The sequence below is a fragment of the Haliotis rubra genome, unplaced genomic scaffold (assembly GCF_003918875.1).
Source record: "Haliotis rubra isolate DU_JTF1 unplaced genomic scaffold, ASM391887v1 Scf266, whole genome shotgun sequence".
In the NCBI taxonomy this organism is placed as follows: domain Eukaryota; kingdom Metazoa; phylum Mollusca; class Gastropoda; order Lepetellida; family Haliotidae; genus Haliotis; species Haliotis rubra.
In genome coordinates this window covers 852,174-877,305 of record NW_025766736.1, presented here as the reverse complement: position 1 = coordinate 877,305, position 25,132 = coordinate 852,174, and the positions used below count along the sequence as shown (strand labels likewise).

General features: G+C 37.8%; 1 protein-coding gene across 2 annotated transcripts in view; it reads right to left on the bottom strand.

Annotated features, from left to right (window-relative positions):
- The window catches only part of LOC124280380 (ubinuclein-1-like), a 31,337-nt gene extending 6,394 nt beyond the window's left edge, over nucleotides 1-24,943 (bottom strand). For both annotated transcript variants that reach the window (XM_046716287.1, XM_046716288.1), the window contains exons 1-13: nucleotides 24,665-24,943; nucleotides 13,499-13,600; nucleotides 11,303-11,413; nucleotides 7,704-7,856; nucleotides 5,869-5,922; nucleotides 4,708-4,832; nucleotides 4,058-4,343; nucleotides 3,545-3,612; nucleotides 3,153-3,322; nucleotides 2,842-2,911; nucleotides 2,295-2,447; nucleotides 1,324-1,467; nucleotides 434-481 (exon numbers count right to left, since the gene is read on the bottom strand). In XM_046716287.1, coding sequence (XP_046572243.1) covers nucleotides 434-481; nucleotides 1,324-1,467; nucleotides 2,295-2,447; nucleotides 2,842-2,911; nucleotides 3,153-3,322; nucleotides 3,545-3,612; nucleotides 4,058-4,343; nucleotides 4,708-4,832; nucleotides 5,869-5,922; nucleotides 7,704-7,856; nucleotides 11,303-11,413; nucleotides 13,499-13,600; nucleotides 24,665-24,829 — 1,649 coding nt within the window. In that variant the 5' untranslated portion in view covers nucleotides 24,830-24,943. The remainder of the gene's footprint in view (nucleotides 1-433; nucleotides 482-1,323; nucleotides 1,468-2,294; nucleotides 2,448-2,841; nucleotides 2,912-3,152; nucleotides 3,323-3,544; nucleotides 3,613-4,057; nucleotides 4,344-4,707; nucleotides 4,833-5,868; nucleotides 5,923-7,703; nucleotides 7,857-11,302; nucleotides 11,414-13,498; nucleotides 13,601-24,664) is intronic.
- Between the last annotated feature and the right edge of the window lie 189 nt (nucleotides 24,944-25,132).

Genomic DNA, 25,132 nt, shown 5'->3' with positions numbered 1-25,132 from the left:
ATTAAAACATAATGGCAATATTTCCATACAATTTTATGATTAGATTAATTTTTCCTCACATATATCATGATGACATCACGCCATTTGTGCTGTAGTTAATTCTGAGCTACAAATTCATGGCCATTCTGAACATGCACTTTAACAAGTAACACTGTCACAATTTAAGATCATCATGGAGAACTGCAGAGAAATTACACATCAACTATAACACGGTAGCTGTCTGAGAAATCTCTTGAATCAGTTCCTGTTAACAGATTAAGTGACTTCTCCATTTGAAAGTACATTTTTACACTATTTTTTTAAATGAAAGTTTTACTATTAACCATTTAAAAAATAGAAAATGTCACTTTTTTTCAACAAAGGAGCACATTGTTTATCAAACAGTGCAACAGCTATATTGTTAATCTATCTTATAACTGAGAAGTAAACTCACGGATTTGTCCATAAGGCATGAGCAGCTCTGCTTTCTTTATACAGCATTCTATGTGCATGGAAAACGATAAAAATACAACATGTAAGCTAGACATTTTTTACAACACAGATTCAAATTTACAATCTTTATCCAATTACATTGTTTCATGAAAAATTTGAAGGGTAATAAGGGCATCAGTTGCATGGCTTCAGTAGCAACTATGTATACAAAAGATATATACAAGAGATATATATTTTGAAATCGCTATCTAGAATGACACTTCATTTTCAAATTTTAAATTCAAACCACTTCTATTTGAGAAATGTAAAGAATATATATACAAAAAATATGTACAAACAACATAGAATCTCTCACATGCATACATTGTAAATCAAATCTGATATCTATGATAAACAAATCTTGGGCTGACAACTTCACATGACTTCATAGATATACATGTATCTGTGACTCAAGTCTTGCCCTTCCTCTCCAATTATATACCCAATAGAGGTTTTCTCTCCAGTGGCTAATCAAATGATGAAATCTATACAATCCAAGACAATGAAACTGTTTGAAGACATCCAAATTTAATGCAATACATTTTATTACCAGAGTTATCTCCCCTCTACAGGTTTTTATGCGTCAACAAGACAAAGTCCTTCACAACAAGCCTGTAATTAATACTTGTGCCTTGAATGTTGAGTACTCCAGAATACAGACTACTATTACCTTATTTGAAAGCTGCCTTCTCTTGTTCACAGTGATAATCGTTTTATGATAATTACTGATACTTCAACACAGGGGAATAACAGTAGTACTAAAATCACTTTGTGCAAGTAGCCCCTTCCATGCCTGGGGTTCCCACAGGAAAATCACCCAGAAGACCAAACCCTGCGATGTTCAGTACTAACCGGGTCTGCATCCAGCCTTTTGGCCATATCGGAAGTACGTCAGCGCCGAGGAAGAATCGTATATATTCTTCTGCAGTCTGCCCTCTCTGCTTAGCAGCAGCAAATGTCTTCATCTTGACCTTTACAACCTCACAAAGCAGATTCCTGAAAATGCATGTCAAAACCTGCTAAGTATGAAGTTACATCATTGCCAAAACCTATCCCTCCCTCTGAGTCGGCCCACTAGTTTTTGACAGGTTCATGTTACAACTGGATTGTATGTTCTTTTCTTGTCTTTTCTTCTCTGTCTCTCAAAGTTAAAGTCAACAAAAATAGTAAAGAGATAATCCAAATCCAGGGCTACAGATAAGGGGCGTACAGGCGTAATGTACGCCTCAAAATCAATTAAGTACGACATAATATAAGATTTCAAGTGTATCGTGTACGCACATAAATACCTTTGTACGTCTAACATTTAATTTCCGTGCGTATCGTGCAAATGGAAATCTAATTTGGATAAATACTTGTCAAGTTTCTTTTGCGAAACACGATTTGACACATAAGGAAACCCGACAGTAGGAATCACTTGCGTTGCCATGCAACAATATGCGTCACTATTTTTCGATTGGCTAAAAACTACACTGTTCCTATTTATATCCAGTCGGACCTGACATTTCGTGCATCACACGGTCGCTCAGTTATTTCTCACGCGTCTTCAAATACAAATACATGGTTCGAAATAGTGATCGATGAATCGTCCAGACAAACCACATCACCAACTCGCTCACACAAAAACATGTCAGTACTCCTTCAAAATTCTCAGTACACCTCCACTTGCAATATGATGTGTAAGTACACTCGCACCCCAAAAGTTATCTGGAGCCCTGCAAATCAATACTGCTGATAATATATTGAGACAAGAGAGCGTAATTTACTTCATTCCAGTGTAAAGTTTGCTTGAGAAAGCATCCATGATGGAAATCTGAACAAACCTGACATGGTCTGTCCATTCAAACTTTTTACGAGGTCCCATTATCCTCTTCTTCTTCTCTCCATCTGGACCTCTTTGTTCTTCCTCATCACTTTCTGTCGATCCTTCCTCCTTTGGCTCTTTCTGGTCTGTATCCTTCTCCTTGTTTTCCATTCTGGAAGAACATACATCATTAAACAAGTAAGCACTGCACCTTCAGAATAATATGTGACACACAAGAGACCTGCAAACCTCAAACTTGTGATTCTGTTAAGGAATGGCAAAAGCTCATGTCAAGTAAGTGAGTGAGTATAGATTTATGCCGCACTCAGCAACATTCCAGCTGTATGGTGGCAGTCTGTAAATAATCGAGTCTGGACCAGACAATCCAGTGATATAACTGCATGCGCATCGATCTACGAAATTGGGATACAATGACATGTGTCAAGGAAGTCAGTGAGCCTGACCCCCCAATCCCATTAGTCGCCTCTTACAACAAGCATGGGTCACTGAAGATCAATTTTAACCCAGACCTTCACTGGTCCCATGTCAAGGTATGTGTTCTTTACCTCATAAGAACGGCAAGCTGGTTCTCTGCATCATATTTCTCCAACAGTGTCGGCATCATGCTGTTTACAGCTGCAACAGCAAAGACAAATCTGCGTACTTTTTTGTTGCTTTCAATCTTTGTATATCTGTTAATTTTAAAATGATGTATATGGTCCCAAATGTATTTTAGGAGCTGAAAAATCCAGACGAAGGCTGAGAAATTCTACTGGCTGCAAATGTTTTTAACTTCATGTATGATACATATTTTATTGAGACCATTCAAGATATGAATTGAGCAAAAATGGACCCTACTAAAGACAGAAAATCCAACCTTCTTTCAATTTGTTGAGTGGGTCACGGAGAAGATCATCTTGCTGTGACTGACGAAGTTTCTTGGCCCGTTTCAACAGTGTCTCCTTCCCACATGGCAGGAAACAGGAAAGATGGGCAAAGATGGTGGACCGGTTCCCGCACGTCAGCTGACGGGATTGTACCTCAACGCTACAATAATACCCCACACATATATTACTCTATAAGCCTCGGGGTGTAGAGAATATGGCTGACAAAATATTTCACACACCTTAATCTATTGCAAATGATATCTGTTATGTGTTAGTTTGGGTGAGCAGATTCAAAGTCGAATAGTCAAAATATTCTGTACTGTAGATAAGGATATCTTCTGGTCAGTATTTATGCTTCAAAATAAATGATAGCATAACTCACTCTAACAACATCCTGTTCACGTTCGGTGAGAAAAATTTACACTTTCCTTCTCTGGACTCCTTGGCAGACTGAAAAAACATACCAAAACCACTCTCATCAAGTGTGATGCAATGTGTAGTCATGGTTACAAGACTATGACCTATCACGCACATGCAAGAACCATTGCCATTCATGGGATTTAAACACAGTGTTTGATAGTCTGAGCATTCAGTGGCATTTATCTCACAAGAAACGCGACATGATGATCAAGGATCTTAATGACACAAGCATACAAGTATCTTGTTTACATTACAGGAATACGACTCAGGAAACTGCATCTGTTTATGTCTTGCATCTATGTCTTGAATTAACATACATAACAAAATAAGAAACATACTTTCTTAAGTTTAATTTGATGTTTCTTTTTCTTTAAAGACATTAATTAGTCTCCCAAGTCCATCAATAATTGCTGACACAAGTGAGATTCATCACTTGCTCCAGCGATAGTAAGAATGCATGATAACGCATCTCTACCTTCCTAAGGCTGTTGATGGTCTGCACAAGGTTATCCGAGAGCCCCTGAGGTAGTGGGACAATAGTCTCAGGCTTCTTGTCATCATCTCCTTCCCTGCTCTCCGAGTCTTCCTTCAGCAGCATCTCAATAGTGCTGCCAATGCCATCGTAAGGATTGTAGCCCTCCTCCGCTGGACGGCTGCCATCACCTCCACCTCCACCCCCACCATTCACAGCGTGAGTTGGAGTGGAAATGGAGGCAGTCTGCTGTTTCAGCAGCTCCGACACAGTTGGGGAAGTCTTTTTCCTGAACATAATATTATAATCTCATTTCACATCCTCAAAATGATGGTGCACAAATAACATAGCAAGAAAGTTAACCAGTTAATACTTGAATAACTGATTTCAAATAATGTTTGCATACCACAATTTCTGTTTAGTATTCAATCAGGCCAGGAAAATGGTATAATCATGTCCACTGATTTCAGCCGAAAACAAGAAGGAAGTGGTTCTCAGACTGCAAAAAGTAGCATGTTTATATTAGTTCTACCCTGATGTCTTCTGAGAATATTTATAATTTTTTAACAACATTCACATTTTAGTGATTAATTTAATGTTCACATTTTTAGACTGCTGCCAGTAATAACAGTAACCATAGTTAGAAAACATACTTGAGTTTATTTTTGTCCAGCGGTTTCCTGCCTCTCTTCACCACAATCTTCTCCCCATCTGGACCAATCACCAGCCTCTTTTTCTTCTTCTTCTCCCCATCAACTCCCTCCTTCAGCTTACGCTTCTGTGGATCGAGCAAGTCAGTGAACCAGTGTGGTCTTACACCGTAGTATTCAGTTTTTCAGCTTTACAATCAAGCCATCTTCATTATGTGGGTGTAATTCATACCAGCTTCAGCGCGAGTCAGTTTTGTATAACATGATGATATAAATTGATTTGAGTAAGTTACACTATTCGGTCATGAATGAAATCAAGGGGAAATATACTCAGACGTATATACCGACTTCTAATCACAGGCAGGTGAAAACAAGATCCAGAATTGTGAAAGTATCTCAGACTCATTTCATGAAGCAATTTTTTAACCATTCCAATGTAACCAATGAACCTGGGATGGTATAAGCTCTGTTGTTTAGGCACAGCAAAGTCTAATCAGCCATATGTAACCTCCCGAATTCATTCTTCATGGCTCAATTTAAATATTTAGAACCTACAAAGCTGCAACCTAAAACTGCAAAATGGGTCATATATATGGAAACTTGCACCCACTACATGTTAATATCTTGCTAGTCAAAGAACATGACATGAACTTCAGCTGGAAAACAGAATGATGAGGAGTGAGTGAGTGAGTTTAGTTTTACAGCGCTTTAAGTTTCAGCAATATTCCAGCAATATCACAGCGGGGTACACCAGGGATGGCCTTCACACATTGTACCCATGTGAGGAATCGAACCCGGGTTTTCGGAGTGATGAGCAAATGCCTTAACCACTAGGCTACCCCACCGCCCCAGAATGATGAGGGACTGGCTTGAGGCATCAACTCTGATGACTACACGGACAGTGACTGAATGACTGTTACTGTTTGTGTCATGAAATTTTATGAAAAACGATAAAATGATCTCATCCTACCAAGAATAATTTTGGTATAATATTCTAAATCAGCAACAACAAAACCAAAGCAATTTGAATAATTTGATGATGAGAATCAGATGCAATTTGTTTTTTGTCTCGTGCAACAAGGTTGTTATCAAAGGTTGCACATGGTGCAAGTGGCTTTCATTTCCTCAAAATCAAGCGCTGTTCTTAAACCCAAGAGAACCTACCTTGGGACCATTGTTCTTGACTTCCGCATTCGAGTCAGAGTCTGATTCAATTGTCTGGAAAAATAAATATTCATAGTTACCAGCATGAAACAAATAAAACATTGTTAGTACTTCAGAGGAATCGGAAGAAGACTGAGTGAGTACAGTTTTATGCTGCTTTTAACAGTATTCAAGCAATATCACAGCGGGAGACACCAGAAATGGGCTTCACACATTGTACACATGTGGGGAATCGAACCCGGGTCTTCGGCTAAAAGGAGCGATCACTTTAACCACAAGGCTACCCCACCGCCCCGCGATCAGAAGAAGAAGAAGAATGGTGCTAACAAACGGAGACACATAACTGTGAGGTAGGACTGAGATTTTAACCCCAAACAATAGGTTTCTCTTGTGTTTAAGAGACACAAATCTGCACAGCAAATTAAGGCACCTTAGAAGATTGATCCACTACTGCTCCCTCCCCTCCCATCAGGCACACATAAAGCCTTGAGAAGAAATGAGCACATGGATGTCTTCAGGTCGTGAGAAAACCTGATAAAATTTGAAATTAAAACACACAAAAGGCCCCTTATATTGAATGAGAATATTATAGAGCCAACTTTTTCTAAATCAATTAGCATATATTCTTTATGTAATTCCAACAGTATCCATTGAAATTTGTCCATGATGTACACACTGCAGACTCTTGGCATGAAAGAAGCTAACATGGATCAAGGGAAATAACTGTGTATGGACAAAACCTGAAAACATGTGGCAAATGAAATAATTCCAGAAAATTACACCAGTTTTCTATTTGATAAGCTTGGGATGGGGTATAACAGTGCTGCATCTTATATAGAGCTGAACTCCATACTTATGCGTACTGGCTATGTATAACTTTATTACTTTGACCAATGCACCTGACTTTCATTATATACTTCCTAAAAATGTGCTGTTTAAATGATGCGTGTGTATTTAAAATCAAGAAATTAGGTGTCATGTAAGTCAAATTAGCCATACTCTGCCTATGAATTTTGTGGGAAACTTATCAACCACACATAATGAAGCAATGTGGAGAGACGATGGCTGCATGGCTGTATCAGATGTTGGTGTCTGTGTGATGTGGCAGCTACACAGCAGTGTGGCCTTATTCATTCACAAGTAATCAGAGTAATAGGAGGAATACAGTACATGCTTTTACTGGCTATCGATACCAATCATAGAGACTGAGTGAGTGAGTTTGGTTTTACGCGACGCTTTTAGCAATATTCCAGCAGTATCACGGTGGGGGACACCAGAAAGGGGTTTCACACATTGTACCCATGTGAGAAATCAAACCTGGGCCTTCGGCGTGACGAGCCAACACTTTAACCACTAGACTATCCCAACACCATACAGACAAGAGATAATTGTTAACTAAACATCAACTGATCACAGAAAAATATCAAAGAAGTAACATTGAACTTTTATAAAACAACTTTGAAATTTTTCCCTCAAAGAAAAGACTGAATGCACCCAACAGTCACAAAACAAAAAACAAGACTTTAACAGGAGTCCCATGGTCAGCAAAGAGCATGACACATGTAGTGCACGGACTTCTAGTGACTGTGCACAAACCAACTAGGTCAGGGTGGTGCTGGGGCAATGAGTTACTAGAGGCTGCAAAGCGCTGTTAAGGTAATTTCCACTCCAAGATCAAAGAACAGGATAAGGGGCAATTTGTGAAAAAATGTAAGTGTAAAAATTATCATCATTTCATGATGAAAATATGTAAAAGATCTGCAGAACAAACAAGAGAGTGTCACATGAGCCTGAGCATACATTTTCTATGGCCAATCATATCACCTGACACCTACCCTGATCTTTCTCTTCTTCTTGATGCCAGAACTCTTGAGGCCTTGGAAATCATCTGTGGAGTCTTCGGATGCATACCGGAAATCAAGAGCTCCTGCGTTGATGTAGAATCCTCCAAGTTTTGTAGTCAAACAACGTGGAACAATCTCATCATACTGTCGTAACGAAGAAATATATATATATATATAGTGATCTCGACTCGACTCATTCATGAACAATGTTTCAAACTATCATGAAGGATGGACAGAACTTGATGATGGCAGTACATATGGGTGAGGTGAGGTGAAACTGGGTTTTACGTCGTGCTTGAGAATATTTCAGCTCATATGACGACATGCATGCGTGTGTATGTGTAAGTGCGGCTGCTTGTACTACCCCAGACTGAAGCTGGTTTTATAGTGCTAGCCCACTGAGATACCATGCCGCAGTGAAGCATGAATACCCCACTCCGAGCCAACCAGTCCTTGATGTACCCATTAATGCCGAGCGCCAGGCAGGGACCAACAAGTACCATATTTTAACGTCTTTTGGTATGACGCGGTCGGGGATCGAACCCGCGACCTTCCGCTCTCCAGGCGGACGCTCTAACCACTACACCACGGAGGCGGTCCAGTACATATGGGAAGGATGAACTATGCACTGATGCTCAATATCAACATCAGTAATTTCAAACAGAATTAGCATGGACAGACAAGGGTGCATGCCACAGACTATTACCGCTAGTTTCATTGGGAAGGCAAAACCCTGCAAAACAGATCCTACAACATTTTGATCAAGTTGTCTGGGGCCAGACAGCAGAACAGAAAAATAATAAAATGACTTTCTTTCTACATGCAACTGTTTGATAACTAGGCATCAGTCTAAGGAACATGTACAAGTAAGCCATGTACATGGAAACATGGATTTTCTTAACTACCTGCCAAAGTTGTTTATTTTTTTGTGCAACAGTAGGTAAAACTGGCAGCTATATTGTTTTTCACCACCTTTAATTAGTACCAAAACATTTTGTAGGTGAGGTAGCATGAGGTGAAATGAGGCTTAACATCATGATTATTGTACGTACATAGTGATGTGTATTTATACGTGTGTGTGACTGCACATTCTAGTCCCGGTAATTCCGTTTTACAGCGCGCTCAACAGTTAAATACCATACTGCGTTTTATCATGAATGCCTCAAAGAGTACTGACTGGTCCTTGTTTTATCCTGTTAATACTTAGCATCAGGCAGAGTAACTACCAGGAATCTACAGTGGCTGAGTCGGTTAGGCGGCTGACTTTGTGTGCTGGCAATTAGGTGCCTGACTCTGAGGGTGTGGCTTTGAATCCCGGATGGGACTCAACCCAAGAAAGTACTGGAATCTGTACTTTACTGAGAAAGTGTAATCCCAAATATAACAAGTCTGACAACAAGTATGATCAGGACTTTTGGTATGATGTGGATGAGAACAGCTGTCTTCTTCCAAAGAATAACTGCTGTCCATAAGACTGATAGAGGCAGTCTTTAAGTAACTACGCATGGATGTATTAAGACATACTCAGAGGTTGTAATTCGACCACAAGACTGCAGCATGTCAACAAATGTCCCCAGGGAATGAAAAATGTCCCAATTAATATTTATGCTATTGTCAAGAGCCTATGTTACAGCTTTTAACAGCCAACTTGCACACCCTCACCAACTGATGCAAAATAATAACTAATTTTGTACCATTGCCTAGCAAGAGTTTGGAATCCTCGATAAATTCCTGAAACTAAATATAAGATGCAAGACCTCTTGTTCAGGGAACCTTTCACTAATTTTTGGCACCTGTTTTAACAAAATGATAAATCTGTTGCTATTTGTCCTCAATCTTCCAAGAAGTTAATGAATCAGTGATGTAGGAGGTTCTCTATGCACAAAGCAATTATGCAACTCAATCCTAAGGCAAGACGTTAACAGATTGATTTCATGAAATCAAGTCAAAATCAGTCGAAAAATAATTCTGTTTGAGGTTTCAAATAACCAAGACAACTGGCTCACTAAATGTTTCATCAGCAAGTACCATATCAATAACATAAGTTTACAGAGAGAAGCATTGAATTTTGATGATGAATACTGCCAGTGCCAGAGATAATGTGATTTCATATATGAACAGGAACTATTTTACCATTTGTACATATTGATTAGAGTGAAATTCTATGGTCTTTAATTTCAAAATATGAAATCATTCCTGATCATCAAGTTAGCCCAAATTCATTTAGACCTGTTCAGAGGCTGATAATCTAATCAACTCCCAACATCGCAAATACAAAATCTCAAAACATATCATGCTAATAGAGTACTAATTAAACTTAATACAATACTAAATAATTCATTTTAATACTAGGGGTGAAATGGTATGCTCCTACCATGGTACAGTACGTATTGCTGTACAAGGCCTTTGGTTTGGTCTGTTTCAGTTCGGTATGCTAGATATGATCATAATGCATAAAAATTGACAAGGGCCACACCTTACATTGTTTAATGGAAAAAAAGAACCATAATCTTTGCTATTTTGAATGAACAAAACTGTCATTTTATGTCTAGATAGAAGAATGGTTTGGAAACTGAAAATACCATTTTTTTATTAAATTATGGTATATCGAACCGAAGGCAAAATATCACGGTTCTACTAATACCGACATACTGTTTCACCCCTAGTTAATATTATACAAGTTCATGTTAATAAAGTACAAACGGTTTCAGTGTTAATATAGTACAACTTCAAGGTTAATAGAGTACTAATTCATGTTTACACAGTTGGTGTGCAAAATTTATGCTGGTCCTGAGATAGCATGCCGTAGTTAAGCATGAATACCCCACTCAGACACATTATACTGACTCCAAGCCAACCAGTCCTTGTTTTACCCATTAATGCCGAGAGCCAGGCAGGGACCAACAAGTACCATAGTTTAACGTCATTTGGTATGGCACAGCTGGGGATCGAACCCACGACCTTCCACTCTCCGGGCTGATGTTCTAACCACAGCACCATGGAGGTAGTCCAACTAACAACTCACAACCCCGACCGATGACTCCACCTTCCCCATTGGTATGAACAAAAGCTTTCCTTACAATATTTATTCCAGTTGGTGAGTTTAACATGACATAGGACTGCTCAGTATTACCGGTATATCGCAATACGCCTTTCAAATGATACGCAATACAATGTTGTTTTTCTCAGAACCGGTATATTGGGTAATAGAAATATACAAAGTTTTACAACTATCTCTATGGTTATAGTTAAAATCTACACAAACTTTTTATCACACAAAGTTTCCCATTGTATTTCATTGACAAAACCGCATAATTTACAAACAATAACTTTTATAGAAAAGAAAATAGAATCCCACAAAATTCAAGATTACTGTTATCATAACCATAACATTTATTTTTAGGGCTTTAGTATGTAGAAAATAGGATCTACATGTGCAATCAATGTCACACTGTCAAACGCCTTAGCTCCCAATCTATCCCAGTACATATCGCAATATATTGGAACACAATTTATTTGCCAACACACAGCCCTACCTATTATTACCAATCTTTCTATAGTAACATGACTAATCAAATGCTAATACTCACAGCCTCCGAGTTGTCAATAAAGGCATCTGTCTCATCATAGCCATCACCCAGGTCCACCAAGTCACGGAGACGATCGCTGGGACGACCTTTCTTGGTTTTCACTTTTGGACCCTGCAAAAGCAATTACCAGTTGAATCTGCAGAATGACCTTTGAGGGTAAATATAGAGATGATAAAAACTGTCTGTTATATGTGGTTAAATGCTGCAGTCAGATATATTCCAGCTCTATCAGAGTGGCCTGTCAATAATCGGGACAAGCTGAAATAGACAATTACCTAAGTGACAGAATCGGGGCCGCAATAGCATCCGGACAACAGCAGGTTTACCGCTTATTGGAAAATAGAGTTTTGATATCAACCCCACAAGTCAGCAATATTGATTAAAGGTAAAATTAATTATACTGTATGTGTATAACTACAAATTACCTATGCAGACCTGGAATTAAATGCTAAATATGAACAAGACTGATTCATCAAAATATTTTTAACTGAATTTTCTGCCTTCTTAGTTTCCATCAGGACCATGGAAGCCTCAATAACAATAAACATTTCTTTGGCCGTGAATTATCAAATTAGATGTAGTAGTACGTACATAAAACATTATCCAAGCAAGATGACATTTGAATTGTCAAAAGGGAAATTCATTAAGTATATCCCCAAATCTACTTTGTCTGCCACAGATTGCATCTAAACTGACAAGACAATCTGAATATATGTTTACCAAAAAGACAGCTACAATGCTTGATTACACAGACTTTGAAAAATGGGAGTCATGTTGACTCACAGTATTTATTTTTGGAAGTCATTTTTATTATTTGGGAGTCATGAAAATGTTAGTGTACTATTTCTTTGTGTGAATCAAAAAGCAATATATTTTTGCAAATATTTTGTTGTTTAGTGTTGTATTGTCATATATATGATTTGCTAATAAACAGTATATTTTTCACTGTTCAAATCAGTCATAACACAGTCCAGTATACTGTATACAAGCAGGTTCACCCAGAAAGTTCACCATCAATATACCTGGCATAAATTGCAAGCTCGTTTTGTATGGTGATGTCACAAGTCTCATCCAACATAAGGCCAAGGTATGGACATGGAAGATCGATTCCTTAATGACATGACAATTTCTGTAAAAGTTACTGCAGTGTTCTACACCATTGATAACTTGTAGATTCATCAAATCTTTAAAAGTATAAGCAGGGATATTTTTTAGCCCTCACATAAACAGTAAACATTTGTTCAATGTGACCATCAGTCTGCATTTTCTGCATTTTTGACAGATGTGCTGAAATGCTGTTGCATTTCGTGAATTTTAACTGCATCAATGTGATCTTTAGAAGCTTGATGTCTCGTTCATGTCGACTTCTGAAAATTTTGACAACCAAATGTAAAGGTGTTTGATTTATTTTTTGCTTGAATCCACATATCACAGGTCATGCTTTTGCAGATGGTTTTAGTGCTCATCATTAGAAACGTCAGGAGATTTGTTTTTCTTGCTTTCATTACCGAAAAACGAGTCAAGCAACCAGTTTCTTAACAGGACAGACAATGCTTAAATGACCAAAACAGTCTAAACATAGCGAATGACGTATTCAACAGCTATTGGCTGCCTAAATATAGTGAATGACATACTCAAATGCTATTGGCTGGGATCTTTACAGCATTCTAGCATGGCTCTGTTTTTAGCCATTCGGTGTTCCCGTACTTTCTGTGATTATCACGAGCGTTTTCAATACAGTTTGCAATAAATCGAAAGCTATCATGCGATTTGTTTATCAAATCGATTTTATTGAACTGAATTCTGAGGGTCACTCATAAAACTTGCGTCAAGCTTGACTCATATGATAAAATTTTGTGAGTGTTTTAGAAAATTGTTGCGTCAAATACACAGGAATCACGCGTCATGTAAAACCTTATAGTAAATGTGTTTTGTCACCTTTACTATTATTTATCAAGAATTCAGGATTGTGGGGTTTTCAACAGATTCCACCTGCAATACTGTGTTTAGATATAAACAAAACAGATATGTCCCTGAAACTAACAGCAATAACCATGATGAGGGAAGGTCATGACTTGTTGTGAGACCGACAAACTAAAATTGGGATAGGAAATATTTTTGTCATCTTCTTCCACAATTTCACTCTCAATTTCAGTATATCATAATCTATACAAACAGTGTTAACACTGAACCTACATATTTCTCTTCAAATGCCTTGGCAATGGCTTCCAACTTGTCAGCATCTTCGTCATCACCGAATGGGTTGTCAGGGTCACCTCCACCACGCTCTTTCTCACGCTGAATACAAAACAAAGACGTTAAAGTGCCATTCATAATTACAGAAGTGCCTATGCTCCTACTATAATGGGACACAAGTGATACTTCAGTGTTAAACTACTCACCGTATACCTTCAAGGTGAGGTGAGCGCTGTCTGCAGTGAAATCTTTATGCATTACACATGCAGTGTCCGATATTTAGGCAGTACTTGAGGTCTGCTATGTGATTTGAATCAAGGGACTCTGGCAGGTATGGAGTTTTAAGACGGACACTACTGAGATACATTATACTGGCTCCCAAGCCTACTAGTCCTCATTTTATTCCTTTAATGTCAACTTAAGGAATTTGAAGATACACGAATCATTGGTAGATGATTATCTGTGTAACTATGCGTTGAAAAAGATAGGCTTTCCAGCCTTATGTGGTCCAAATAAACAATACCACACTGTATTTAAACAGCTGTAAAGATACATAAAAACTGAACAGCAATGGAGAGAGTGATCACTGCTCAAGGCCACACCAGTAATAGCTATAGCTAATCATGCAAGAAAGAGTGGGTGAGTATCGTTTTAACTATATTCCAGCAATATTTTGGTGGGGGGACACCAGAAATGGGCTTCACACATTGTACCCACATGGGGAATCAAACCTGGGTCTTCAGTGTGACGAGCGAACACTTTAACCACTATGCTACTCCACCAATGCTTTCTGTCTACTGGTGCAGTTAGGGTGTGTACTCGCTGAAGATAATGTTCATATACTTAAATAAATATTCATAAACAAAATCTGACATACTCTCTATTCAATATTCATTTATCCCACTGTCAGCATCAGTTCAGATCAATTTTCTTTCACTTTCAGTAAATTGGATCTTGTTTCAGTGGAAATAAACAGTTAAAACAGTGTAGAAATTTGAACAAACATGCGCATATTATTTAAGGATGTTGTTAAGTTTATAAGCATGTTGGTGTGGAATAATTCATGGACTGTGTGCATCCATGGGTATGTAATGTTGCTTTGTGTAATGACCCATTCAGAAACCCCAAGGGTCTACCAAATTATCAAGACAACCTGTGTAAAGTCTGAACCAGGCAAACCAGTAATTCATAGCATCAACAACAATCTATGCTGTCATGGTAGCAAATTTTAAAGGGACATTTTACCTAATCCATAAAAAAAAACTTTGAGGACATTTTGGAGGCCTATCAGTCAATGTAACAGAAAAATGAACCAGTCTTAACCTGTGTATGAAACGCAGTATAATGATATGCTTTGAACACAAAGGATTATCATTTTCGCACTTCATTTAATCCTTTAAGATATTGTTAATTCAATACGAGAACTACCGTATATGACCGACTATAAGTCAGATCTGACTATAAGTCAGGCCCCTTTTTCAACCATCAAAATTCTTGCCAAACACCATGTTTTTGGGGGGTAGATTAATGAACTCAATTATAAGTCGGCTCTGATTTTTTAGCTCCTTTTTCTGGTATCAAATTTCCGACTTATGGTCGGTCATATACGGTAATATAATATATTCAACAGAGCATCATTTCTGACCGTTTTCATGTGAAGAATCAAATTAAAGGTATCATAGATAATTGATGATATCTTTCAATAAATTGTTGACATCTGTTTGTAACATAAATTTAAGGTATCAGCAATAGTTTTCAGAAAATATTAATGCCATTGCAGGAAGCAACAATTTTCTGTAACTTTTATTCATTTCAAAATAGCTTAAATTCAAGTTATATCTCATTTATTCTAAGATATCATTGAAACAAAGAAAGGTGTAAGTAATTTGGTAACAAATGTGAAAATGGCTTGCCATAGATGCTGAACATATAAATTCAACAATGGACACAAAACCAGAAGAGGGAGAAGATGCAACTACATCATAAGACCACTTTACTATGTTACTAAGGTGTGCTGAAACATGAATTTACAGGGCTTGAGCTATGTCAACTTATTCACCAAACCTAAACAGACATTTCAATGTCCTCTCACTTAGCCAGATTCTGTCAAAACAGGTCTCTCACATAGCCAGAGTGGGATTTGGCTGACTAGGGTTAGTGTTTTGATAATACCTAGTCCAGATGAGCCATAGTCTGTATCACAAAATGCTAAATTAGGGAGACGAGTGAAATTTGTATTAAAGTGGGATATATTGATAGCATTATGGTATTGTTTGAATTTCTTTACATTTTCCATATATATGTTTTGACAAAGAACTTTTAATTTCAGTGCAGTCATTTTATAAATTTAGCATGCAATGTTGTCTTAAAAAGAGCTTTTTTGAGTAGACTCTGGCTAAGTGAGAGTGAACCCTGTCATTATTGTGCTCCTGCAATTTCACCACGTTGGATTTCCCCAGAGGTAAAAGCAGCACTTCCATCTGATGTCAAAATTGACCATATTACCAAAAGGAGGTGACATATAGACCAAACCTCATGAATATTTGTATGTGCATCTGAACGACTATCAGTGGTTATGAATTTTATTGTTGGTTGATTGGAGTGATCTATCACATTGCTTCAATGCTTAGGACACTTAAAAATGACATGACATTGATCAAGTGAGTGAGTGAGTGAGTGAGTGAGTGAGTGAGTGAGTGAGTGAGTGAGTGAGTGAGTGAGTGAGTTTAGATTTACTCCGTATTCAGCAATATTCCAGCCATATGACGGCTGTCTGTAAATAATCGAGTCTGGACGAGACAATCCAGTGATCAACAACATGAGCATCGATCTGTGCAATTGGGAACCGATGACATGAGTCAACCAAGCCAGCGAGCCTGACCACCCAATCCCGTTAGTCGACTCTTGCGACAAGCATGGGTTCATTAAGGGTTATTCTAACCCGTACCTTCACGGGTTACACTGATCAAGACATCTTGATTTGATAACATTACATGTCATGTTACATTATGTCCGTTTATCTCCCCGAGAACATATTTAATATGTTCTCTTTATTTTCATTTAATGTTGAGATTGTATCGCACAACTATCACACTGATGACCTTGAACTGATGTACGAGTCCAACTCCATTCAGCAGCAATGTTGAGGGGTTTCACACTGCCAATAACCAACAATTCGAAATGTATTTGTACTCTATACATGTTTGATGTTAGAAATAGTTCAAAAGGAAAGAGTGAGTGACTTAGTGAGGTTTATTGGCAATTTTGAACGGTCCAACTTCACTGTCTGTCAGTTTGATGAAGAACAGAAAGGTGTATTATGACGTCTTCAATATTTACAATTTTGATGAAACCCACAAACCGAGAAACATATTCAGGGTTCATCTTGGATTAGAAGCCACAATCGTAGAATTTCCATACTACTCTGCAGTCTGCACAGCAAATTCCGAATCTTTGTCACAGCTTGGCCATCCATGCCCGTTTTCATAAGTAACATGTGATTTACAGATCATCTGGAATGCGACACAATACACAAAACTTTATTGCAACTAACCAGCTTTTCTTAAAAAATATGTATTGTGAGTCATTAGACTGATAGCACTGCCGATTTACCTGTGTATTAGCTGGCTGAAGTTAGACACTGAAACTCTGACTTAATGACACAGCAAGATTGATTGATTGTATGATTGATTGATTGATTGATTGATTCAAACTCAACTGGGACATGCGTCAACCAAGTCTGTCCATCCTGGTTGGGTAGCAGAAAATCAATTCTAACCTGGATCTTAGCAGATCCGAAGTCAGGAATGTTAAGATTAGGTCATCTTGGCTCCATTTTGTAGCTCAGAACATGACATCTGTGACATCTAAAATGAGGGCTTTACCAGTCCTTCTTTCAGTGCCTTTGGAAGTAATGTGACTCAAACATATTCATTTACATTAACGCAGATGTGATTCAGCATATGCTTGACACTATCATCTGCAAAATTACAGTAACACACTTAGTATATCATGACCTCTGCAGACATGCCAACCCCAAAGTGTTGCAAATAGTAGTTTCAAGGGTCAACATTAGCTATTTAGTAGTTTCACCATAAAATTAGTAGTCAACTAAATACTTAAAATCACAATGGATTCTGAGAAAGATATTATGCCACAAATCAAGAGTGAATCTTTAATTTCACATACCTACAAATGCAGATTTCCAAATCATCAGCATTACATTTCTTGTTGTTGTCTCTTTTTAGCGAAAATGTATTTAATCAACGAAAATATGTTTCTGTCTAGATATCCAAATTTTAATGAATTTTCTTCAAATTTCGTAGAATTTCTAGTGCTATCGTATTGGCGTAGTTTGAGGATAAAATTAGGAGCGACTACGATAAAATCGTAGACGTTGGCATCTCTGCCACTGTATCAGTGTTCTGACAAATAACTGTGGTGTGCTGAAACTCGATTGCAGATTCTAAATAATTTCAGGGTTCGAAAATTAACACAAGCCCTGTTTGGGATAAAAGTTCAAAACCAACTCCATATAGAATTGGTCTTCAGTAACCCATGCGACTAACAGAATCAGTGGTCAGGCTCGCTGACTTGCCTGACACATGTCATCGTATCCTAATTGCGTAGATCGATGCTCATGCTGTTGATCACTGGATTGTCTGGTCCAGACTCAATTATTTACAGACCAACACCATATAGCTGGAATACTGCCGAGTGCGGCATTAACAAAAACCAATCAATCAAAAAACTAAATAAATCCATTATAATTTTTTTTAATTTATATTTTCGTGAAAGAGGTTTTTCATTAACAAAAATGACATGAAAATGTTTTTACAGACCGCCACCATACAGCTGGAATACTGCTGAGTGTGGCGTTAAAAGTTAATTACTAACTTCGTGGGTCCTCACAGGAGATATGAGGGTCCTGGAAAGTATTAAGATCATGTAGTGTACTGTACTGTGATGTTTACTAACTACTTGAATTAAATGAACTTTACATTTCTTGGCAAGAATTTGGTATAACGTATCCTTCAGAATGCAAATTATTTTATTATTATTTTGACTGACTGACTGACTGACTGAGTTTGGTTTTACGCCGTTTTTAGCAATATTCCAGCAACATCACGGCGGGGGACACCAGAAATGGGCTTCACACATTGTGCCCATGTGGGGATGTCATAACGCTTTTAACCATTAGGCTACCCCACCGCCCTATTATTATTTTGAAGCACTTTTCTGAATGTCATAAATAAAATGTCTGTCCCTCAAACACTAATCTGAAGTCAGTGTAAAGGTCTATTTGGAATAGTACCCTCAGTCAATAATAGTCCCCATATGACACAAATTATACTACAACACAAGTTTAGACATGAAGTCTCAAAAATGATAGGCACAGACAATCAAACATTTTATAACCAAAAAAATTAAAAATAAAATATATCACCATGAATCTATAAATGTTTAAAACCAAAAGACCTGACAAGAAGTCATAAACATTTATTGATGTGTGTTGATATGTCAGACATCCAAGACACTAGGAAGAGATTTGGTTTATAATACTTCTGACTTTTTCAGTTTGTTGTGAGTCTGGTTTTATGCTGCTTTTAGCAATATTCCAGCAATATCACGGCAGGGGACACCAGAAATGGGCTTCACACATTGTACCCATGAGGGGAATCGAACCCGGGTCTTCGTGTGACGAGCGTTTTAACCACTAGGTTAACCCACCGCCCCTTCAGTTTGTAAAGTGATAAAGTACAGCTTTGGTGGCAGAGATACATCATGCAAGGTTTTACCTTGACTTATAATAGTGGGGGTCCAGCGGTCCCCATCAATAAATTTTACGGGTCTTTGTCGGTAATATGAGGGACCTGTCAAGTACTGAAACAGTGTAGTGTGCTGTAGTGTGCTGGCTGCTGAACAGTTCAGGGGTGGAAATAACTTTAAAATTGATAGTGTACTCCGGTACAGTGGCACATGTAAAGTCACTTGCCCTGATAATTTTTCCACTATACCAACCGTTTTTTTGCTGATTTTTTAAATAAACAACATAATTTTTCCACTATACCACCGGTACAGTGTAATATACAAATGTGCTTGTCCGACAGAAAAAAACACTGGACTCAGACGTCGGGCAATGGGGTATTTCCACCCCTGCAGTTATCACCAAATTTCAGCGTAATTTACAAATGTACTCCACTGTTCGTTAAATTAATGAAACAATTAATTACAATACTTAATTAGCTATTCACCGATGTGTCCAGCCTGTTCAATGTCGTCGACTGAGGAGTATTTATACAACGTGGCAGAAGGGAATCATCGCAGTACAAATAGGTGTTTCCTCACTATTAACTGTAACAGTTGTCGCCATTTCAGATTTTCTCATTTCATTTGTGAAATAATATATATTCATATCATAAAGTAACTTGAACTTGCTAATATAAAGATTGTGATACATCCCCTCGCGACTAACTTTAAAATTTATAGGGTTCATAACTTTATCTTTAATTTTTCTCTGATGTTACTTACTGTGAAGAATTTTCTTTTGCTGTCCTTCATTGTTGTCAAATACCGTGGGAAGAAATAACAAAAGTGTTAGTGCCCTGAACTGCGCACATGTGATACAGATTGTATTGGCAATAACTGTGACACTGCGATAACTGTTTGGCAGCCAGTAGTGTATGTTCAGATAATGACTTCAGAGCCTGGAATGAATCAGTGGTCATGTAGACAGTAGTCATGACTGATGGGTGAAATTTTTTACTGACACAGATAACTAGTCCTGATGCACTGTAGGTATTTAGTGTGCACAGCTCCAGATAAGATTTAGCTCATGTGGGTACTGTATCCACTGTATTTTTTGGAGTGGGTATTATGAATGTTGAGTGGGTATTTTATTTTCCGTTACCCACTGCTTTCAAACATGTGCGTATTTCAGTCATTTTACTCACCTAAGTATTATGTGACTGAGTAAGTTTACCAAGCAGCTATGTTCTGCCTCATGACTATGTGATACCTAATCAAAACCAACTTAAATATAATGGAAATGCAGGGATAGAAATACATTTTTTTCTAAGTGTGCCTTAGGGCACCAGGCAAAGATTTTAAGTGTGCCTTTCAGAAATCAAGTGTGCCCACATCTTTTTCAGAATAAATGACTGTAGCAATGATGATGATAATTTGAAGAATTTTGTGACAGGTTCACTTGTTCAATATATCAATCATACACAATTACCTCCTCATTACTCGAACTATCAGTACTCCCATCACTCTAAATGGAAAAACAACCACATTTTTTTATATCATCCATCATAATTCCAGTGATTTCCTGGGCGATAAAGTCAATAAATGTTTTTGCCTGTGTTTGTCATTGGGTAAGTGTTTTGTTTTTGGGGATTAAAGGACTAGAGGTGAGTTATGTCTCTAAAACTTTAGGTGTGCCTTAAGGGCACCAAGAACCTTTTTTATCCGTGCCATTTCAATATTTACTGTGCCATGGCATGCTAATATATGGCGTATTTCGAACCCTGAAATGAGTTCATAAAAAGTCCCTCAGTCATCCTAAATGGACAGTACAGCACTTGTCCTATACTAACAGTACAACTTGTTAGCAATCAATGTCTTTTTCATTATGCAAGCGATTTTTATAAATATATTCCGTACGCATTTGTTTTAAACTTTTTGCGAATCTAACATTTTAAATGTGTAATTGGTACGCAACAATTATTTTTCAATGCATAATTTCAAATTTTATATGCGTATTTTACCCAGATACGCAGCTTATCTGGGCCTCTGAGTGTGTCTCTTCGGATGCAGTAATTTCCATTAGCCCAAAATTTCTACATTAAACCATTTCATAGTGTACTTTCGACGTTTTTGGTTTCCCGTTTTGTGTGAAAAAAAAGTATTAAAATGCAAAAAGGAAAAAACAACAAATGGTACTCACGTATTACACCGGACCAACTATATTGGATTAGGTGCCTAACCCTAAATCCTTAACCCTCAGCCCTAACCCCTTGAAATAATCCTAATAAATAAAATGCATTGACCGAACCGGCACAAACATGACTGACATGTCCAGTGCATTTTTACCACTTCGAAAAATAAAATACAAATAAAAAACGTTTCTATGTAATGGTGCAAATTACTGAATGAAATATATATATATATGTATGTCAGTTCACATTGGTAAATCATTTAGACTTAATAGTTACTTAGAAACCGAAATATAAAATATATTTACATAATTTAAATAATTACATTGACCAAAATTGCGAATAATCGAATTTATATAATATAGACCGATGTAACGCATTCTCGCTAAATTTAAAAAATACAAAATTCAATAATACACAAAACATAACACCTCAGCACCCCGTAATACAAATAAATATGAGCGTATTAGTGAAAAAAGAAAAATATTTCAAACTGGTGCTTGCAAAAATTGCGCATCTGCCGGTATACAACTACTGGAAACTCTCAACATTGTTGGGCTTATGCAATGACATAGCTTGTAGAGATGAAACACCAGTGAGCGGAGCTTATATGCACTCGCTGAGCCAGACAACCGTGTTGCCATGCAGGCGTCATAGGGCATTGTTTCGAGAACGTGCTTTCAAACAAAATCACATTACATTACGTAAAACGGTATTATGACGTATTTTTAAAGTTTGTGGTGCTGTATTCTAAAGGTAGGCCTAATTCATTGTAGCGATGTCAATCTCACCCATGTAAATTCTCCTGTGGATGCCAGTATGGGACAAGTTCACAAGTTACAATCCCATTAAAACACGTTCCAGCAGGTAAAAATAACTGGGTCCCAATGTCTACCCTCATGAGGCTTTGAATATCCAAGAGGCAGTGATGGAGTTGCCTCCCCTAAACTGACCAAACCTGGGACTATCACAGAAAATGCTGTTAACATTATCCTGATGTTTAACAGCCAGCTTGGTGACAACATTAAAATTCACTGCATATTTCTTGCTCAGTGCCCTTTTAACAAAGCAATGTCAAGCTAACATTCACAAATTCTAATCAAGTGAATTATGCATGGATGTATGTCATATCCTGCTTATTGTAAATTACTTAAAGGCTTATGTAGCTCTTGAGAGTTCAGGTGACACATCAGACACTGTTGGGCAGTATACTGAATGGGTTCAAAGTACACATCTGTAACATCATTTCAATCAGAACTGTTTAACAAAACGTCCACTCATTGGTGTAAAAATACCCATGGGAGTAAAATTACACACCCACAACAAAAGAAAACTAGCATTATCCAATTTGAATATAACATACACGTTACTACATACATTTGACAGCTAAAAAAGTTGTCAGAATACCCGATCACAAATCAAATAACTGGACATTGACTGTTAACCTAGAAATCTTTAGCCGTCTTCAAGGAAGACAGTTCCAATCTTATGATTGATGATTAAATAAATATAGCTCCTTACCTGGAAAACCTTTAATTTGAGAAGGTAAATTTTAATTGTGTGTTTTGGGGTAAAATCATTTAGACTCCTTATTTGTTTTATGAACAAATGTGTGTTGTTAAAAATATGACTAACATATTCTTTGCCCAATAAAACATGTTATTCATACTGTGTAACATTTAGATAAAATGTTTCAATCAGATCTGTTGTGAAGTTCCCCCTTTAGACAGGACTTTCTCTCTTCAAAACAATATAATATAAGTGACAAAAATACTTGAAAATCGTAACAAAAGCGTTTGCATTCCTTTGAAAATATGAATCGAAACACATCTGCAATCAAAAATACGCCAAAATCTGTAATTTCCACTTTTCCGCACGTGCATTATAACGCGCGTGCATGTGCGCTCCAGCGTGAATGACGCGCATGCTAACCCACCCGCTACCCTGGGGCAGCCGTGCGCGCTCACATCTATCACGCGTAGACACCCCCAGCGCAGTCAAACCCCCAACACACTGCTCCCAGACCCGCCCGCTAACACAAACTCACACCACATGCGCAAAACGGCCCATCATATGACCTTCCGCTGTCAAGTTCACCCAATCACCCAATAATCAATCAATAAAATCAATAACTTACTTACAAAAGATCGTGAAAATCAACCATCATCAATAGCGTACGCGAGCGCATTGTTTTCAACACAAGGAAGCGTCGGTATCAATGCATAGACAACTGTGCTAAAAATAGCACTTGACCTACTTAGTCTCCTCACGTGGGCAAAACTCAACGATCGATCTAATTTGCATAATGATAACAGAAAATAGATTTATCAGTCATTCTCAAATATGTAATTACAGAAACAGTTCAGACCTCCTGAGAATATACATACCCTAAACCCCGACATCAGAGCTTGACATGGCTAATATAATCCAATACTCATCGAACGACATGCAGCTCCATGTAGCGAAGTTTACAACTTTAGAAAGAAAATTTAACTTTCAACACAAAATATTATCACGTGATGTCAGTTAACCAAAATGTACATGTCTGCTCCCTTATCTCCAATTCTTCCCGAACACAAATAATAAAGTTGATCAAAAACATGTTATGCCTGTTTCCGCCTAAAAGTAGCGCTGCATAATGTATGAAAATCTCCCAACCTGCCAACCCCAGCCTTGGCAGACGAAATGTGCACGCGTGTCCTAGCTCGGCCCAACATGGCAGTCGACAAATAACATGGCCTGTGGGTAATGCTTAGCTTCACAATTTAACAATTTTTCAATAAAAATACGCACATCTCGATGAAAATACGTTTCAAAATTTGACTCGTCCAAAAGTTAGGATTGAGCATATACCGATGCTGTTATAAAAGTGACAGTATGACCGGTGAAGGGGGTGTGGGAGAGCGTTAAGTTGTAAAATTTTCCCAGACTGTCGTAGTTGAGGGTTGATGGTTCAAAATGGCGAAGCATAGTATCTGCCTGTTTTCTATGCAACTTGAGAACATTATCGCTCCTACTAGCCGAGGTTCGGCCATTTTCAAGCACATTTTATCATCCAATTCATGAACAGGGATCGAAAATGTCGACTAACAACATGACAGGGGAGGCACGGAATTCCCTACGAAACGTGTAATATTAAAGGTAGATGCATATAGTACAACATACCAATCGAAAGGAGAGAGAATTCACTATAACTTGCGACATTTTGGTGTAGTTTAGATGAACTTACCACAGCATTTTTCACTAATTCGGTATAGGAAAACTCAGGGCAAGTCGTCTCGGTCGAATCAGTTAGTGTCAGCGAGAAACGATCTGCTGCTGGGTACGACAATTTCTTCTTCGGCTTTTGTGTTGGTGTAATCGTCTTAAACTCCAATCTTTTTGGCTCGGCCATTTCGAAAAATGATAAACTCCATCGATTTGGTCGTTTTTCCTGTGAATTATTGAGTCCAGACTTCACAAAAATGCCAAATCTGCCGCCATTTTGTCACATACGTGACGTCAGATCTGACTGACCTTCTCAGCTGTGAAGAGTCATGGACGAGTCTATATACCGCAGGGATACGTATTGGGTATGGTGACGTTTACCATCTGCTTTACTCGGCTACTATCTCTGATAACCTTATTTTATCATTGAAACACCTTTAAGTGTTATAACTGACAGAGTTGATTGACCTTTCACCGACGCTACATCTTT